Source organism: Lissotriton vulgaris, chromosome 6 (genome assembly GCF_964263255.1).
Source record: "Lissotriton vulgaris chromosome 6, aLisVul1.2, whole genome shotgun sequence".
NCBI classification, from domain to species: domain Eukaryota; kingdom Metazoa; phylum Chordata; class Amphibia; order Caudata; family Salamandridae; genus Lissotriton; species Lissotriton vulgaris.
In genome coordinates, this window is record NC_141694.1 from 1,329,317,743 (window position 1) to 1,329,337,809 (window position 20,067).

Genomic DNA, 20,067 nt, shown 5'->3' on the forward strand with positions numbered 1-20,067 from the left:
TGAAGACCAAACATTAGAAGCATCCCAGTACCTCAGAGTAGAATACGAGTTGAGATACTGAGCGATAGGTGGCCGGACATGGGGAGCCATATCAGCAGGTGACAGTGACATGACGTGAACATGAGGGAATGATGAAAGGTTCGAAGACCTCTCATGCAATCATGATTTGTTATAGAATTGAACCCTCTGCAGGACCTCTTTTAAAAAGGAAAATGACAGCATGTGTGCAGGAAGGAGACTTAAAGATAAAGCAAAGCGAGCAATAACTTTGTGTACTAGGCTGATAAGGCATATGCTCATCTCAACCTTTGTTTTTCTGTACACTTGTTTGCCCTTCTTTGTTTTGACTATTGCAGTTTCTTGAAGGTCTCTGGATGTGTTGCATTCAGAGCAGTGTATAGATAAGTTTACCTTATTTTGAAGATTTTCAGCAAACACTATTTTCTTGACCACTGATATTGTGAGTCCATTTTGCAGAAACTATCAGTCTTCATTTTTTTCTCCCTCTTTAGTGGGTACAGCTCTAGACACGAGGAATAGAAGGACAAGTTATTAACCTTGTAGAAATATTTGTGTTATGTAATTTGAAATTGAACTGAAGGGTACAAAAGTGCTTCTTTTTCCAAATGAAACAGTTATACAGTCAAAACCTCGTCTTGATGTTGGCACTAATGGTGCTCCACCATCTGGTTTAAAGTGGGGTAATAATTGCCATATATATATCTTGGTCATGTTTCAAGTATGTCTTGGATGGTAGCAGAAATTTATCCTAATTAACATTGATTTGATCAAATATTGATTAACTTGAAAAAATGCCCCTTTTTAATTGAACTGTTTTCTTTGTCCTCTTCAACAGAACAACAACAACTTGGATGCATGCCGTGCATTTCTTACACGGGAAAGTACAAAGTATCTCTATGGTGAAGGAGACTTAGGGTTTTCGGATGATACTGGGATTGGTAGTTTACGAAATCACATGACGTCGCTAAATTTGGATTTACAGTCCCAACACATGTATCACCATCCAAGAGATGGCAGTAGAATGAATGGGGGTAGGACGCTAGCACACAGCATTAGTGATGGACACCTGCAAGGTGGTCACTCCAACAATGATCTGTTTCAACAGGAGCCACAGACTGCGCCGGCTCAAGTTCCATCAGGTTTCAATGTTTTTAGTATGCCAAATGCAGTTAATTCTTCCAACCCATCACAGCATCTTGGACTTCATGTGGGCCACAAGGGATCGACTGGTCCGGGTATCCAAACACCCAGATTTAACCCAATTATGGTAACCTTGAGCCCGAATCTTCAGACTGGCCGCAATACTCCTACTTCTTTGCACATCCATGGTGGCCCTCAACCTGTACTTAACAATCAACCAGGAAATTCTATATATATCAGGCCTTACATCACAGCTCAAAGTGGTACAGCCCGACAGACGCAGCAACAGCCAGGTTGGATGTCACAGTTTACCCCAATGCACCCACAACAGGTGTATCAACCTTCTCAGCCAGGTCCTTGGACTACTCTTCCTTCATCATTTCCTACAACACATACCTCATCACAATTAACACAGTCAAGCCAACAGGGCCACCAGACTTCTCATGTCTACATGCCCATCAGCTCACCTACTACTCCTCAACCGCCAATGCTTCATTCATCTGGTAATTCACAACCTTCTTCTCATACTCAGTACAACATTCAGAATATCTCCACAGGACCTCGCAAAAACCAAATTGAAATCAAGCTTGAACCCCCACAAAGAAATAATTCTACATTGCGATCAACAGGTGGTCGCAGCTCTTCTAACCATTCTTCCATCAACAATCAGGCTTTAACACGAAGTCAACCCACTGTTTACATAGCTACAAGTCCACCAAATACAGATGAATTGATTAACCGCAATCAGCCGAAGGTCTACATTTCAGCTAATTCCCAGGTGGGTGATGATCAGGTTTTGAGAAACCAGCCCACCCTATTCATTTCAACAAATCCTGGTGGAGCAGTTGCCACTGGCCGAAATATGTCTCGTCAAGTAAGCATGGGCCCTGCATTCATTCATCATCAGCCACGAAAGAGTCGAGCAGTAGGCAATAATACTGCAGCCACCTCTCCTAGAGTGGTAGTCACTCAGCCTAACACAAAATACACTTTTAAAATCACAGTTTCTCCGAACAAACCTCCTGCTGTTTCCCCAGGCGTTGTCTCCCCAACATTTGAACCAACAAATATTTTAAATCTTCCTGATCATTTTGGAGACCCGGAAGGTATTCCGCATTTTACAGACCCTATGTTGGCACACATGGATAGGCTCAATGATGCACGGAAACTGAGCATGGGATCAGATGATGCTGCCTACACCCAAGGTAAAAAATATCTGGTTCTTCTTGTTTTAACCTATATGAAATTAGAAATTGTGAGCTAAACATCATAATGTTCATTCAATTTTGATCATGTGCCTGTTGAAGTTTGCTATGCTAGTCCTCATTGTCTAGACAGATAAGTTTCAGACTGTTAGATTCTACTTTTGATGAGACAATGTGCATTGTTAGATGTTAGTGTTTATATATTGTATGAAATCTTGGCATTGCAATACTGCTACTTTGTTTTCCTTTGCTCTCCTTTGCTCTTTTAGTAAACTACACTCATTTACCTTGTTCTTTTGTTAGCACACCTCTCTGCACTATATCCTGTGTGCAAATTAGTAAAACAGGTTATAAATCTACAGCAATGTAGATGAATGGAGATGGTGCTGTGCAGCAATCTACATAGTAAATGTGCTTTTCACAGTACTATATAATTCCTTAATTTTAAGACTTACAGTTCATACCTTCCAGTGATGAACATTTTTTGCTTTTTCAGTGGCAATTAAAAACTTCCATGCGCACATTTGTAAATGTTTGGAGAGGGTGAAAGATGCTCCAGCATCAATTTTGAATTGAAATAAGAGAATATTGACACTGTGGAAGTTGGCTCTGCTCCCCCTGTCAGAGCCCTGTTCAATAAGGCTGCGGGTATCCTTTACATCATTTTTTTGCCTACTGCATCACAAGCATACATATCTGTCCTTCTGCTCGGTTTTGGACATCTACGTAGATTAACAATGTTCAGTTCATTTTAGGTCTTACTTACCAGACAGCTTTTAGCTGTCAGACTAAAGCCTCTTGTGGGCCATGTCAAAAAGCTTAGAGCTTTGGTTAGCTTCATTGTTACTTATTTGCTTGCTTCCTATTCAATGGTTTGCCAACATCTACTTGTATTTGTCCCATCCTGCAACATATCCTCATGACCATGTTTTTGATTGCATAACGTGTATTCTTCCAAGTGCTCACGTTTAGTTAACTACTTTTTTTTCCTGTCAACACTTCGTGAGAGTGCACAGACTTAGTAGCTCTTTAGCTGGACCTCTCCTTTGTTTCTTCCCCCTGATAAATTCCCACTACCCCCAAGCGCACACTGTCCTTCTTCCTCATCCTTAAAGCCCACACCCCCAAGATTGTCCGTTGGTTTTCCCATCCTAGCACCCTTTTGAGCTTTAGCCTACAGGACGCAGGCACTGTCAGCAAAAGCTATTTTCTTAAAACAAAATGTTATGGTTTAACTCTTTTTATTGAAATCGATACAGAGAAAGAAAAATTTCACCACATACACATTCTGATCGTGTGCTAATATTAGGTGGCATAAAAGCAAATGGGGCCCAAGAGAGGTGTGTTGCAACATACAAAATACAGCCTGATGAGGATAGCCACGGAAATGCACAGATAGGGTGAAACAAGAAAAATAAGAACCTCCCGCCCCTCCCCCCCCCCATCCGACCCCCCCACCTCCCCACCCTCCCGTCCGGTGCTCATCCCCACCACAACCTTCCCCACCGCTCCCATCCCCTATGCCTCCCCATCTGTATATGCTAAGGGTCGGTCTCCTTTGGCTCTGTGAGCCTCATAAGTCGAAGGTATCGAGGACAAGTGATTTCTCTGAATTCCGTGATCAGGAGTGATCGAAATGGTTGCCAGAGCTCCTCATATGTATCTCCTTCCCCAGTCATGGTGAGCGATAACTTCTCCATGCCTAGTACATGCTACAACCTGTGCAGCCAGCCACTGATGGAGGGAGTAGTGGAGGTGCGCCAGTGTGCGAGGATATTTTGCACCGCGGAACCCAGTGTAATGGCTATTTGGCGTCCTCTGCGGGAGCGTAAGGGGTATTTTAGTGGGTTAGGAAGCCCTAATAAGACATGCGCTGGAAAGCGTGGGAGCTCTGTTTGAAAGTGTTTGTCAAACACCTGTGTCCAGTAAGAGCGGAGTTGGTCACAGTCCCACAACAAGTGCACCAGGGTACCAACTTGGCCACAGCCCCACCAGCAGAACTTCTCTTTACTACGGTCCATCTCGTGCAACCGTTCAGGGATGTAGTACCAGTATGTTGTTATTTTCGTGAGTGTCTCCGTGAACCCCATGTGGTATGCGGAGTGACGTGCTCTATAGGATATCTTCTCCCATTCTTTGTGACTAAGGACCCTGCCTAGTTCTCTTTCCCATCGCTCCCTGCCTGGAATATAAATATGCGTCTGTGTTGTCTGCAGCATCTTGTAAAGGTCAGATATGAGTTTAGTGTCTGAGGTGCGGGATAGAAGCCATCGTTCATACGGCAGGAACAGTCGGTCTGCGCTCGTCCTCACCTGTGGTTGAAGTGCCCAGTCTCTGACTTGAAGGTAGCGCATCCGTTCCGTCTCTGGGAAGCCATACTATTGTTTAAAATGTGGGAAGGGGATCACTCCCTCCGGGCTATAGATGTGATACAAGAATTGGCAACCTGCCGGCCTCCAATGTGTGAAAGTCGATCTTCCGGCGCCCGGGGTAAAGTCTAGGTTATCCACCAGTGGGGTAAGTGGGGATGGGAAGGTTGTACGGTCATGGGTAAGACAAGTGGCATCCCACACTTCTAAGGGAACTCATGTGATATACGAGGCGTAGAGGTTAGCAGGCCTGTGGATCTTCAGGCGAAAGGGAATTTCCTGCAATGGGCGGCTGGCCACAGCCTGGTCCTGGAAGAGACCGTGTTTCTCCGGCTCCCATTTACTCCATTGGACCAGGTAGCGCAATTGCGCCGCCTGGTAGTATTTATGCAAGTCCGGTATCCCCAGGCCCCCCGATTCCAGGGCCAGCGTGACCAATGCCCTCCGCATTCTGGGTTTCCGGCCCTGCCAGATAAATTGGGCAAGTTCGGCTTGTGTTTACGGGATCCATCCGGCGGGTGGTCTCAACGGTAGAGCCCGGAAAAGATAGAGATTTGGGGTAGGATGGTAAATTTGACCGCTGCGATCCTGCCCAACCAGGAGAGCGGGAAATGCTTCCACCAGCCTATCTCCTCCCCAATCTTCCCACAGAGGCTCGTGTAGTTAGCCACAGCCATGGGGTTAAGTGAAGGGGCCAATTGGATCCCTAGATACAGGACGGTGTCCGATGCCCACTGGATGGGAAATAGGCCTTGTACATAAACTCTTGTGGGGGGAGAAAACTCATTTTGAACCCAGCCACTTTGGCGAAGGCGCCAAACTCCGCTAAACATGCTGGTAGGGCGGTTTGTGGGTTTTCTAAAGAGATCAGTATGTCATCTGCGTAGAAACTGATGGTATGTGTGAAACCGCCAAACCTTATCCCTGTAGCTGCCTGATTTTGACGTATCCTCTGGGCGAGTGGCTCCATATACAGGGCGAAAAAAAGGGGCGAGAGTGGACACTCTTGCCTCGTGCCTCTCTCGATAGTAAAACTGGCCGAACTGTAGCCATTCACCCGGACTACTGCAGTGGGACCTGTAACAGTTAAAAATTAGGTTGCGAAATTTCTCTCCGATCCCCACCTTTGCCATAACCAGTTCTAAATAGGGCCAATGGACTCGGTCAAATACCTTTTCGGCATCTACTGCCAACATCATTCTTTCTCCCTGCACTCAGGTAGCTTTTTCTATCAGGTGGACAATGCGTTTGGTATTATCTACCATCTGGCATTTGGGGATAAAGCCTGCCTGGTCCGTGTCTGAGGCCGGGTAAATAGGGTGCAAGTCGGGCTGCGAGGATCCCCGTATATAGTTTGAGATCTACGTTTAACAACGAGATCGGTCGGTAGGCCCCGCCCCTAGTCTTGTCTTTTCAGGGCTTGGGGATGACAGTTATTGAAGTTCGTAGGAGGTCAGACGGTATCGCCCCAGGTTCAGCAAACGTGTTGAATAGGCGGGTGAGGATCGGGGATAGCGTAGCGCAGAATTTCTTATAGAAGATGGCTGGAAAGCCATCTGGCCCCGGTGCCTTCACCAATTTGAGCCTAGAGATAGTGGCGATAACCTCTTCTATGCGAATGTCTCTCTCGAGATATTTCCGTTTGAGGCGCAGAAAGAGAGGGGAGCGTAACCGAGTCTAGGAAGGCAATAGCTTCTGAGCCGTTCAGCGGGCTGCCGGCATAGAGGGTGGCGTAAAAATCGCTGAAAACATCCGCAATATCGGCATCCTCTGAGACACAGGACCCGTCGGGTCGGGCAATCTTTGACCTTTTGCTGTTGGCGTGTATCTCGTAACCTATTTGCTAACAGGCGGCCACATCTGTCGCCTCAGGTAAAATAGGCATGCCGCAGCCTTAGAGCCGCGAATTCCGCTCGGTCCATGTCTAATGCCGACAACTGGTGTCACATGGCCTTGAGTTGCTTCCAAATTCTTGGGGCCCCGGTTCTCTGGTGCATTTGCTCCAGCTCGTGGAGGCGTGTCTGTCTGTCCATGTTTTCTGCGGAAGAGAGAGCTATAAATTCCCTGCGGAGAACCGCCTTAAGAGCTGCCCATTGCGTCGCAAGGGTTGTGTCGGAATTGTCATTGTGGGAAAGGTAGTCTTTGATTGCCTCTTGAATGTGTTTCACCACGTCCCCTCTGTGCAATAACGTGTTTCTAAGGCGCCATACTCTAGGAAGGATATGATGTAGGTGGGTAGGGTGAGCGTGGTAGTGACGGGTGCATGGTCTGAGAGTGAGAACTCCCATTTCTGTTGAAGTCGTTAATGTGCACACTGGGCCTGAGGCTAAGAGGTGGTCTAATCTGGCGTATGTTTTGTGTGCATTGGAATAGTATGAATAGTCTTTATCTTGAGGGTGGCTTCTGCCCCAGAGATCGTGTAAATCCAGGTCCCTCAGTCGATCTACGCTGCTAGCTGAGAGCGTCCCCGCCTGGTGAGTGCGTTGGCCAGACCAATCTAGGATATTATCAAAGACTAGGTTTAGATCACCCCCCAGGATAATGTGTCTGTCTGGCGTGGCTGTGGCTTCCATAAGGGCAGAGTGCAGGAACCGTTCCTGGCCCTCATTTGGGGCGTAAAGGGACCCAACAGTAAACGTGAGGCCTCCCAAGGCAAAACGATATGCAAGCAGTCTCCCTCTAAGTTCTGCGCTTTTATGTAAGACCTCCCCTTTGAATTGTCGTGCCACTAGAAGCGCTACTCCAGCTGTCTTGGTGGGGCTAGAAGAGAAGAACTGCACTGGGAATTTACGAGAGCGCAGCCTATGGCAATCTCGCACCAGTAAATGGGTCTCCTGTAATAAGCATACATCCGCTTGTGCGTTTTCTAGACAGGATAAGATCGCTTGTCGTTTAACAGGGTTGTTAGGACCCCGCACATTGAGGGTCAAAATCTTAAGGGTGGTGTGTGGCATAACTGTTGAGGAACCAGGTCATGCTCATGTTTGGACAGATGACGCCATGGGTGTAGGCCCGTGTGTGTCGCGTAAGGAGGTCCTGTCCTTGTGTGGAAATGCGGGTTGTGAGCTGAATTAGGGTTGGAGCACTGGATTTCCCCCCCCCTATTGCGCCCTTCGAACCCCAACACCTTCCACCCCCCTCCCTAACCCCAACCAGAAACTCCCAAGTATAAATCATAGTCCCAGGCCTATCAATACTTAGTCCAGGCCTGTGGTAGCGTTTCGTGGAGGAGTGTGTGGCAGTGGCGACCTCGTTGGCCGCCCGCCCGTTCCCCCTCAGACCTGCATGGTCTCCGTGCTAAGAAAAAGCCCCCTGTCTCTGCTGCTTCAGTTCAATGCTGCTGTGTCCTTAGCCACTTCCTGGATAGCTGATGCCTGTTCCTTTGCCACTGTCGCTGGGTGTGGTTTAAGATTGGCCTTGGGTGAACGTCTGCTTCCCACTCGTTGCCATCCATCTCGCAAAGTTTGCGGCGACTTCTCCTGTGAGGGTCGTAAAGATGCCTCTTCCGCCTTGGATTCCTCATCGAGGTCGATACCCAGCAGGGCACATGTGTCTCGCAGTGATCTGAGTTGATGCAGAACCCCTTTCCATTTAAAGATTAGCCTGAAAGGGTGACCCCAGGAATATGGAATCCCATTGTCACGTAAGAATGTCGAGGCAACCTTAAATGCCTTCCTCTTTTGTAGGGTGGTGGCCGAGAGGTCTTAGTACAGTGCCACTGTCTAGCCTTGAAATTGGAGAGGTTGTTTCTGGCGTGCCTCTCTCAACATTCTTTCTTTCAAGGGAAAGTCGGGTAGGATGGCCAAAATATCCTGAGGGCGAGCGGGTGCCTGGTGTGCCAGGCCCACCCTGTGTGCCCTATCGATGCGTATTTCAAAGTTATCAGTTTCCCCCAGAATCTCCTGGAACATTCCTTGTAGAAAGTGAGCGACACTATTCCCCTCTGCTTTAGATGGGACCCTCATGTTGTTCCTCCGAGAGCGGTTCTCGAGGTCTTCCGCATGCGCCTGAAAATCGACTTGTTGTTCACGGAGGTGAATAACTTCTTGCTGCAATTGTCCGACCTCCTCGCTCCTAGACTGTTCGCTTCCTCCACCGCTGCCACTCGTTCCCCCAAACTATCCACATCACGGCGCAGTTCACGGTGCTCCCCAGCCATGTCCTGTTTTAGCGTCTGGAAGTCCTCTTGCAAAGAGTTAAATAAAGTCTCCAAGAACGATTTAGTGATGGGGGCCCCTCCTTCCTCTTGCTCTGTAGTGTCTTTCGCCATTGTCGTGGTCGGCAGGCTCTTCTCTCCCTTAGGGGTGCCCTTGACCAGCATGTCCGTTATGGTGCGGCCGTCCCGGCGTCCCACAGTGGCCATGGTGCGCCGGCTGTTCTAGCCTTGGAGAGCCTCGCAAGCTTGCCCACTCGAATGGAGTCCGCTCAGGGGAGTTGCATGCTCACTTGGAACTCCGGCACCGTGGGCCGCGGTCTAGGCTCCTCACGCCATCTACTGCACCGCGCCAGCCACTTGCCCCGTCCACCGATGTGGTCTGTGTTCAATGGGGGATAGGCACTACAGAGGGCCCGCTCCAAGCACCTCTCTCAGCCAGGCAGCGCAGATTGATCCTCACAAAGTCCTCTTGAGCCAGATCCGGCGTAAGCCCTAGCCTGTCCCGCCTGGCTCCGTTACCCCACTTGGAAAGCGCTATGTGCTCTGGGCAAGCACCACCGGTACTGGCGTTCCAGTCCTCGCCCCCTCAGGATGTAGGCCCCAAACTTCAGGGCTGCATTTTCGCGCCTCCCGGCTGCCACCACCGCCGTCCTCTGCTGTGCGCTCCGCAGTGCGCTTCGCTCAGCCAGCGCTGCTGCCATGCTCTTCCCCCTCGGGCTCCTGACCTCTGCTCCGGTCGGCGCCCCTGGGCAGGCGTCCTCTTGGTGGGCCTCCGGGCGGGAACTCGTCGCTGCTTACTCCGGGATCTCGGCCGCCGTTACTCCCGGGCAGCAGTCTGGACCTTGCTTCGTGAGGGGAAGTCTATCCGCCTTCTGTCGCCACCAAAGGGACGGGCGCCTGTTGCCCCCGTGTTGCTGGGCACAAATCACTCCAGCCTGGGGGCTTAAATGCTGAATTAGGGTCATAATGGGGATTCGGGCCGGGGAGCCACACAAACTAGCGTCTACTCAGGCAGCCATCTTAGCCACGCCCCCCTAAAACTAAATTTTAAATGGGGTTTGAGCTTGCCTATTAATTACCTGACCTTACCATTGGTTGGCTGCCATGTCACTCTTGGTTCCCATCAATCAGCTGTTCCTTCTCCTGTTGTCTTCATCCATGCCGTTAAGCTTGGACCAATTACTGTGTTCTTTGGCCAGTGTCTTTTCTTTGGCCAGCAAGTGTTTATTTTCTGACCTGCATGCATCCGACCGCATGCTCTGTAGTCCCTCTCTTTCACCCCCCCTCCTCCACCCACTCCAAAAATAATATACCTCCGCCTTCCATTACCCTGTGCGCGATTGTTTTTTACATGTTGCACTCAAGCACGGGCTGCTGTGCAACATGGCTTAAAGGTTTTTTAAAAAGTGCTATAAGTCAGCACTGACCGCGTCATAGTGCTTTTTCCCACTTTAATTAAGCCATGTTGCACAGCAACATGTTAAAAAATGTTTTTGGACAAAGACAATAGATTTTGCATAGGCATATTCTGTTCCCAGCCACAAACGCCTCCATTTCTCCCTCGTCCCAACCCACTTCCCATTCTTTGACACCCCCCCCATATCGCTCCGAAAACCCTGTGGACATTTAACCAATTTGTATTCATTTATTTTGTGAGACCAGGACAATTGCAGTTTGCTGTAGGATTCAGTAGGGGAACTAGGGTGAAGGGGACATTGTGTCTTATTTTTATTGCATTGAATCAGTAAATTGGCTTTGCCAATGTTTGTTCTTTTTTGTAATGCCCAGACTAGTAATGAGTCCACCACATGTTGGAACAAAAATGTCTGACTTGTTAAGGAAATGTGGAAGGATTTGTAGTTCAGATCTTAAGTATCGTTTGGCAATTGTTTTTATTATAGGTTATAAGGGCTTCTCCCAGAAGAGTGTAGCATTAGCCATTGGTTGAGAGGTTTTAGAAAGAATAGTGTAAAAATAGCTACAAGTGTACAAAGTGGTTTTGAAGCTACTTGTTTCTTACAAGTCAAGTTTTTTGCCTGTGGAAAGGACAATATGATAGACTTCTAGCTGCAATGTCCTTATCTTGGAATTATCCCCAGGCATCAGACTGGATCTGGAGATTTTTCATGAGCAGTACCCCTGCGCACCTATAGGTCACGTCATTCAGCTCTGCGTGGCATTGTGTACGTCCGCACCAGAAGTGATGTGTACAGTGCCTATATAGGTGCCACCTCAGCACGTTGCTGTCTCTTCTTTTCTTTCCACACCAGTTGGCACAGATCCGGAGAGAGCTAACCACAGTCATCAGTGAATGTTTTTTTTTTACTTTTTGTCAAACTTTTTTGAGAAGTCTTCCGGTGTTGCGGGATGTCTACTAGAAAAAACTGGCTGCCAGCCTAGGGGGCGCCTGTCACCAACCAATGTCGGTGACAGACTTTCATCTTGTTTGCTTCTGGTGCCTCGAGCGTAACCATGACGGGAAGGCCTGCGTAGACTGTTGCGCCATTCACCCCAAGGTCTTCAGGGAGCGCGTCTTCAAGCTCCTTGCCTCTCGACGTATGACTTCACAATGGTCCCGGTCAAGAGGAAGGCCTCTAGATGGGTCGCAGAGCCCAAGATCTTAGTGTATCTCAAAGTCGTCTTCAGGTAAGTCCCACACGAAGAAAAAGAGAATGAATTGAAAGATGTCTTTGACTTAACTTTGTCTGTCTAATTCATTCGACAAAATGAGGGAGTGTCTTTATTTGAGGCCTGGCACCTCAGTAGAGCCTGGGCCAGTAAGAGTCTCCCTGAGTTTCCTGAAGTCAGAACTATCCCCCCCCCCCCCCCCCCCCCCCCCAACTTCGGGAAATTAATGAGGCCATGCACCTCATATTTGGGCCGCCCATCCCTGCTGGTGTTCCTTTGGGCTCTGCGTGTTCAGGAGGGGCCTCTTTTGGCGGTTCCACCCCGGCTCCATTCTGGCCCCTTGTATCCACGGATGGATCCGGACCATCACCAGTCATACCACCCTGACCTTTCCCGGTCCCGATGCAGGTGGTCTTTGCACAACTGGTGCCATCCCCACTCTTATCCACGACTCTGACGACCCTCCGGCTTGTTGTCAGACACCCACTGGAGCCAGTCCGGAGCCTGAGACCTATTCTTATGAGTTGGGACTTGGAGAGTATTGGGAAGGGCCACTGAACCCTGAAATATACTATCCCGAGAACCCAAAATGAACTGGTGTGAGGAATTGGTGGATGCCCGTGTTCTGGACTCCTCTCCGGATCCTGGCATAGTCTCCCCTCCTACTCCGAATACGGAGGAGGGAGCATCTTTTACTATGGAAGTGAAAAGGAGTGTCGAGGTCATGGACCTTAGCCTGCCCTCAGTGGTAGCCAATACTAACATCTTGACAGAATTGCTTCGGCTGGTAGTGACCCCTCAGAACCGCTTCTCCGATTTAATGAAGCCCTTACAGATGTCCTACTTGGAACCAGCTTGAAACCCTGCACAAGGACTCGTGTGAACAGGACAATTACTCACTGCCCCACCCTAGGAGACACCAGTTTCTTCGTGCAACACCCTACCCCATAGAGCTTGGTGGTCAAAGTCTCCATTTCCCAAGTAATGTAATCCAATATTTGTAAAGTGCTAACAGTTAACCGAAAGCATCCGGCGCTGGGAGCCGTCGGGAAGATTAAGCAAGCTATTGTCGAGAGTCACATGGTGCTGGGCTGACCTGCCGCCGTGTCGGGGGATCGAACAGTGAGCCCCAGATTCCAGGGTCAATCGCCCTGGCCAGGGCGCCACATTCCCACCAGATAGAGGCTGGACACCTTAGGCAAGGAAATGTTTTCTTCCACCAGCCTGGCACAGGAGTCCATTAACACTGTGTGGCTTTTGTGATGTTACTCTCAAGCTCTGTGGGATTCAGTTGCACAGGTGCTGCCCATGGTCCCAGAAAAAGCTCTCGTCCTACTCTTCCAAGCCATGACGGATGGGAGAGATGTAGCGAAGATCACGATCCGTTGTGGGCTGAACACAACTGACTCGCTAGGCAGAACTGTTTTCTTAGTCAGTGGCCTTACAGCACCGTGCCTGGCTGAGGACGATTGGCTTTTTTGGGGATGTCCAAGCATCGCTTATAGACATGACCTTTGGCTCCCGTCTCTTTGGAGATGAGGCGGACTCAGCGCTGGAGCACTTCAAGGATAGCAAAGCCACGGCCAGGTCCTTGGGGCTTTCCATGGCCCCGTCAACTCCAGTCCACCTTTCCCTCCTTACGTGGCCCAGCCAGCATCTACAGTGTGCAAGCTTCCTAGCCTCTGTGCGTCTGGGGATGCGATACCCACAGATCCCGTGGGTTGCCCAGGCCACCCCCTTTCTCCCTCCACCAGTCTCAGCTTCTAAGCCATTTTAGTTTGCCCTCCAACCACCATGGGCACCCATTGTGAGGTAGGACACGCCATCACCTGCTCCACTGGAGGTCGATAAAATCAGACCGCTGGGTTCTTCAGATTGTCCGAAGGGGCTACTCTGGCCCCTTTGTGACTTTCCCACCACAATTCTGTGACTGGCTAAAGGAGGAGCATCTCTGCTTTCTCCGTCAGGAAGTGGTGGCTCTCTTGGTCAAGGGAGCCATAGAGAGGGTGGCAATGGCAGAAATAGGTTATTGTTGTTATTCCCGCTACTTTCTACTGCTCAAAATGGACGGAGCCATTCATCCTAGCCTAGACCAGCGCCTTCTCTATTTCTTCCTCAAAGGAGAAATTCAAAATGCTTGCAATCCCTCAAACCCTATCTGTCAAGAGATGGGATGGGATGGTGGCATTGTACATGCAGGACGCGTACTTCCACATTCCCATCCTGCTTGCCCACAGACGTTCATTATAGAACATGAGCACAGTCCATTTGCTGTGCTTCCTTTAGGCCTTACCAGTCCCCCTCCGGTTTTCAGCAAAGTGATGGGGGATGGTTGCAGCTTATCTGTAGAGATCAGTCTTACACTTTCTCGATGACTGGCTGCCGAAGGCAGGCTCGCCCCAGGCAGTCTTCTCCCACCTTCAGATTACGGCGGATCCCATGCACTCGCTGGGGTTCCCTATCAATGTTCCGAGGTAACACCTCCTTCCTTCTCAGACTCTCCCTTTCATCAGAGCTGTTCTGGACACAGTCCGTTTCAGGCTTATCCTCCTAAACGTGAAGTCCAGGATATTCAATCTATGATACTGATGTTTCAGCCTCTACCCTTGTTTCGGTGAGACTGACTCTGAAGCTGTTGGACTTCATGGATTCCTACATCCTTCTTGTGATGACATATGTGGGTTCTGTAGTGGGACCTCTGAAGTTCCAGTGGGCGCAACATCAAGGGAATCTGCCAAGAATAATCCGGATCTCTGAGGGAACTGCCAAAGATCTACAGTTGTAGATGACCAACCGCGGCTGGGTAAGCGATCTCCCTTCTCAGACACAGATGCTTCACTCCTGGGATGGGGCGGCCACCTGGGAGAGGTGGAGATCAGCGGCCTCTGGTCTCCAAGCGGAATATGGACTTCACATAAAAATGTAAGGGCTCCAGGCCATCTGGCTGGCATTGAAAGCCTTTCTACCCTCTATCAAGGGAAGGCTAATGTAGGTGCTCACAACATCACCACCACCGCAATGTGGTACTACAACAAGCAGGGCAGAGTGGGTTCGTGGACCCTTTGTCGAGATTCTCTGTGCCTCTGGACAGGGCACTTCCCTGGTGGTTCAACACCTGGTGTACTCTGAACGCCAGGCAGGACAAACTCTGTTGAAGATGCCTAGTGGATTGCAAGTGGCATCTCTATCCAGGGTTGGTGCAAGGTCTTTTTCAGCAGTGGGGAGGCCCTTTAGTTATATCTGTTAGCCATCTCTAAGAACGCCAAATATTAGCGGTTTTGCACACAGGAGTTTTCAAAGCAGCTCTCGCTCATAGATGCTTTTCCTCTTGCGTTAAGCTCAGGCCTCCTGTACGTCTTTCTACTCACACCACTCCTGTCCAAAGGTCTCCAGATGATCAGGAACGACCGGGCCCAGGTCGTCCTTGTGGCTCCGGACTGGACCTGGAGAATTTGGTATCCCAAGCTGTTGAGCACGGACTCTGATCAAGCAACACTCCGCCTCCAGGCTGGGAGACTGAGGAGCGACAATTGGCAGCTTGTGACCTTCTTCCCGAAGTCTGCAATGTTATCTTGGCAGCCAGGCATACCTCTACCAAGACGGCCTGCCATTGGGGCACGTTTGTGGCATGGTGTACAAAGAATCAGGTTGGCCCTCTTTCTGACACCCATCCCCATGACTATTCTCCCAGGTCCTTCTCTTTATAATTTTTCTTGCCCCGGCAGGGCTTTGCTTTGGGTACCTTAAAAGGGCTATCTTTCTGCCATTTCAGCGTTTCTACGGTTGACAGATCAGCCTTCCCTGTTCAAATCCACTGTTTTAAATAGGTTCTTGAAAGGTCTGCCTCCTGTTTCCACCTTCCCCCTTCATCATGCCTCAGTGGGATCTTAATCTACTACTCACTTTTCTGTTGTGCACTCTTTGAACCACTGCACAACTGACCTCACAGAATGCCTTCCTGGTGACAGTAACATATGCCCGTAGGGTCGGTGACCTTCAGGCTTTGTCGTCTGTGACTCCCTACCTAAACATTTTCCCAGACAAGCTGGTTCTTTGCACTAGAGCTTCCTTTTTGCCGAAAGTTGTCACTGCCTTTTAAGCAGCCCAGTCCACCACCCTGCCTACCTTTTACGCTATTCCACATCCCTTTAAGGGAAAGGTGCAACTCCACAGCGTGGAATCAAAAATAGCGTTGTCGTTCTACCTTGACTGCACTGAAGAGTTCCAGGTGGATGACCAACTCTTCGCGGGGTATGTTGGACCAAAGAAAAGAGAGGTCATGCAGAAATGGACCATCTCGCGATCAATCGTACTTTGCATTAAAATCTGCTATGCATTGGCCAAGAAGCAACCCCCAGAGAGCTTGCAAGCTCATTACACCAGAGCAACTGCATCCACCACTACATTAGCATGCACAGTTCCGGTGCTGGCCATCTGCCAGGCAGCAACATGAGCTTCTCTGCACAATCACCACCCATACTGCTTGGACAGTCGGTCCATCAAGATGGGCACCTCGTCCCTTCCTGCAGGCCGTTTTGGTTTAAAATTGTTTGCAAGCCTACCTACCGGGAGATTTGCTTGGGTATCTATTCTAAGGTAAGGAATCTGCAGCTAGAATTCTCTATTATATGAACAAGTTACTTAGATATTTTATCTAGCTGCAAATCCCTTACCGACCCACCCATCCTCCCCCAAACAGATTTCTAGAGACGGGGCTGTTCCCCTTTAGGACCCTAGTTTTTCCACACCATTGGTCCGTGTTCTTTGTGGCTCTGTGCTTCTGGTGTGGAAAGTCAGAAAAAGTAACTGACATCAGTGTGCTAGAGTGGTACCTATGTAGACATCCCACACATCACTTCAGGCCAGGACGACTCCATATGGAGGCAAATATTGCCACCTACCAGCGCGGGAGGGGTAATGCTCACGAAAAGTTTTGGATCGAGACTGACGCCTGGGGATGATTCTAAGGTCAGGAAACTGCGGCTAGATGGTCTCTACCATAGAAGTAGTTACCGTAGGTAAGTAACTTGTTCAACATCCTAGATGGGCTTACATGACACGGCTATTGGTCAGGGATTAGGGCAGCTGACAATTAGTATTGGATTGTTTGTTTTGTATCTGTTTATCAAACTGTGTATTAAACAAGTCTATCCTTCTGATTGTTGTGTTCATGACAATCCTGGACCATGAGATCTAATGCACTCAGTTTGGGACATTCCTCTTTATACTTTACTCCTGTATTGAAAATGTAGTTCCACTACTCCCCTTTTAAAGCTTAATAGTAGCAGTTGTATATTTTGGCTAGCTCTTTCAATTACTTCATTGCTGCCGTGTATGTTTAGGTGCTTAACACAGGAGAGACTGAACCACTATGTCTACATGTAAAGAAAGAGCCCAATGTCTGGGTTCAGAGACCTGTCTCGTGTGGTGGCTGACTTTACAGAAAACCACTATGTCACCATCTAAAGGGTGCTCAGTTGTCTTCTTTAACACTGACCTATTGGCTGCACCCCTTTTTGCAATTAATCTTCAGGCTTGGTTTTTCTGCTACAGTATGTGTCTCTAGATGCATAATGTTCATCATTTGATTAAGCAGATCTTGCACAGTGATTGGCTATACTTTGACAGGAGAATAATCTGGTTTTCTTGGTCTTAATAGGAACATATATTGTGTTAACAATACTTTTGATACAAACCTCTTTGTGACCATGGGTTCCTGCTATTCTCTTGGGCCCTGTAAGTTATTTTGATTATTCGTTGACAATCTGTTGATGGAATTCCGTGGAACATAGATCACTGGAATTTCTTTTATTAGAGCTGTCAAATTGTTCCAGCAAATGAGTAGCCTTACCTCCTTTGAGTATGACAAGGTGGAGCTTTTGAATGAACAGGTGCCAGATAAGGTTTCAGTGAGTCCTGTAATTCCCTATGGTTCGTCCCTTAATGCATCATGATCACTAATCTCTTCAAGTGAAACAAGTGCAAATATGTGAGCAGAAGCATTACATTACTTTTGTACCTGAAAATCCCATCCTGTTTTAGCATTGCTCCCCTTTAAGTCACCTGTATCTTGGATTCAGTGTCTGCTGTTGTCACTGCTAAATTCACCTGATCCATATTGCTCTTCTCTGAGATATAAAACTTCACTTACTTTTTCTCTTGGCAGATACAACCCCTCAATCCAGATTATTGGCATTCGTAATCAAGGCCCAAGTGATCTGCAGTGTTTTTTCTCTGAGAATCAATAACCCATTTGAGCCCTAATCTGAAACAATCGAGTAGTTCGTGGTTGACAGGTGAAGCTAAAAGATAGAGAGCACACTTGCCTCTCGTTTTTTGGGGGAGGGGGGAAGGACGGTAGGGGGGAGAGGGTTTAGAAGAGGCTTGTGGTTTATCCATTCGATATCTGTCCTACTTCTTTTCAGCTGGTATAGTTTATTTGCCTTCTTTTTATTGTTGAAAGGTGTAAAGCCCTCCAAAGTATGATCCTGTTTCATTATCTGGAAATTCATATTTGTGGCATGTGTGGCTACAAATAAACGTGCTCTGCATACTCTTTCTATCTAGTGTTGGGCTCATACATTTGCAAGTTGTTTTCTTCTAAGAAGTGTTTCAAGTTATGAGATATGCTGCAACTGCTCCTTTAACAGGGAATGCACATGGGCGCAGAATCCTCATTAGACTTTTTCAAACACTGGGTTTCAACATTCGCCAGTAGAACTCAGATTTTGTTGTATCCTGAACATCTTTTTTCTGACCCACATATTTAGTTTTTGATTAGACTTGTGTAGTTAACCAGGCATTTTCTCGCTCAACCTTTGTCATGACTCCTTTTCCTGTACCTCTGAGGGCACTGGATAATATGGGCTTCCACGTGCCTGTCTGGGGCTTACGCTCTTCTTTGGCCCTCAAAAGCAGTGAATGCCGACTGGAAGGGGGTGATGGAACAGTCTCCATTCCAGTATTGCCCCCAGTGCAATTACTAATATCTTTGGTCTGGCCATCCCAGCGCCTGAAACTTGTATTTCCCTCGACCATGACAATACCTCTTGTGAGTTCAAGCTCACCTTCTGTTAAAACAAGCATTTACAATGCAGTAGGTCTCGCAATGACATTATTTTGAGCAATTGTAAATGGCAATGCCTTTAAAAAAATTTTAAAGGCATTGTTATTTACAATACCAAAAGCAACACCTATTGCATTGCATAGCGCAGTGTCCGTGAAGACGGCGCCGTGCTTATTAAAGTTTTTTTAAAAAGGAAATCTCAGAGGGGGCAAACCCAACTTGTAAATGTTAGGGGCGTTGACCATCGCCATCACTTAAGTAGACTTCCAAGCATATTTGTCAGTGCCAACTTCTGTTATCTTATGTGGAGGTTGTTCACTTTTACCATCTATTACTAAGAAACGTACCCACCTGACAACCGCTGCAATTGTCCTTTAAACCTAACCCAACAAACACTTACAATAACATATTCCAGCAAGGCTGCATGCACACTTGTGAAACCCAACAAACACTTACAATAACTTATTCCAGCAAGGCTGCATGCACACTTGTGACCTCAAGGTTCCCTGCATCCACAGGTCAAGACTACCAGGGCACCTGCACCCACAAGACTACCAGGGCCCCTTTTACCCACAAGTCACGATTGCAAGGACCCCTTTACCTACAAGTCACGACTGCCTGGGCCCATGCACCCACAAGTCACTACTGCCTGTGCCCTGCACCCAAAAGTTACGACTGCCTGGGGCGCTGCACCCACAGGTCAAGACTACCATGGCACCTGCACCCACAAGACTGCCAGGGCACCTTTTACTCAGAAGTCACGATTGCAAAGACTCTTTTAGACACAAGTCACGAATGCTTGGGACCCTGCACCCACAAGTTAAGATCGCAAGGGCCCCTTCACCTACAAGTCACAGACCGCTTTGCCCCCTGCACCCGCTAACCATGACTGACAGTTTCTCTGTACCCCGACTGCCTGGTCAACAGCGCCCAGAAAAGATAAACTGTGGTCTTAAGCTCTATGAAAAGGAAGATAAGACACTCTAGAAAATGGAAGCTTTTATAATAGTAAATTTATATATAGTGACACATTTGAAGATCAACGTTTTCAGTCACGCTCAGAAATGCGATGCTTTTTTTAAAGAAATCAAGAGGAGTCCACCATTTGGGCGCAGTACCATTAGAGTAGTTAATGGTATAGCCTGTTATACAACGCCTTGAAACTGCAGATGTGCGGTTTAAAGCGCTGCATGAAATTAGTTCTCTGTGTCGTTCAGAGCGACAGTGGTGTGAATAACAAATGTCTCATTGACAACTTAGCTAGGATTTAAGAAATCTGATTTAAGACTGTACTGGTACTGTAACAGAATATAAAAACGCAAATATCGTACCTGCGCGTGCTTGTGTTGTGACCCGCGTTGTTGTAAAGTTGGTTTACAACAAGTAAGTGATGTTGAGGCTTTCGATGACAGCAGGGGTTGTCCTTCACCTCGTGCAGCAGCGGGTTGGGGGGCACGCAGGAACCCCCGCTGCTGGCACAGA

The 20,067-nt window shown here is 48.2% G+C and overlaps 1 protein-coding gene across 2 annotated transcripts in view; it reads left to right on the forward strand.

Annotated features, from left to right (window-relative positions):
- The window catches only part of TAB2 (TGF-beta activated kinase 1 (MAP3K7) binding protein 2), a 269,185-nt gene that overhangs the window by 186,933 nt on the left and 62,185 nt on the right, over window positions 1-20,067 (forward strand). For both annotated transcript variants that reach the window (XM_086927464.1, XM_086927465.1), the window contains one exon: window positions 857-2,366. In XM_086927464.1, the coding sequence (XP_086783590.1) occupies window positions 857-2,366 (1,510 nt within the window). The remainder of the gene's footprint in view (window positions 1-856; window positions 2,367-20,067) is intronic.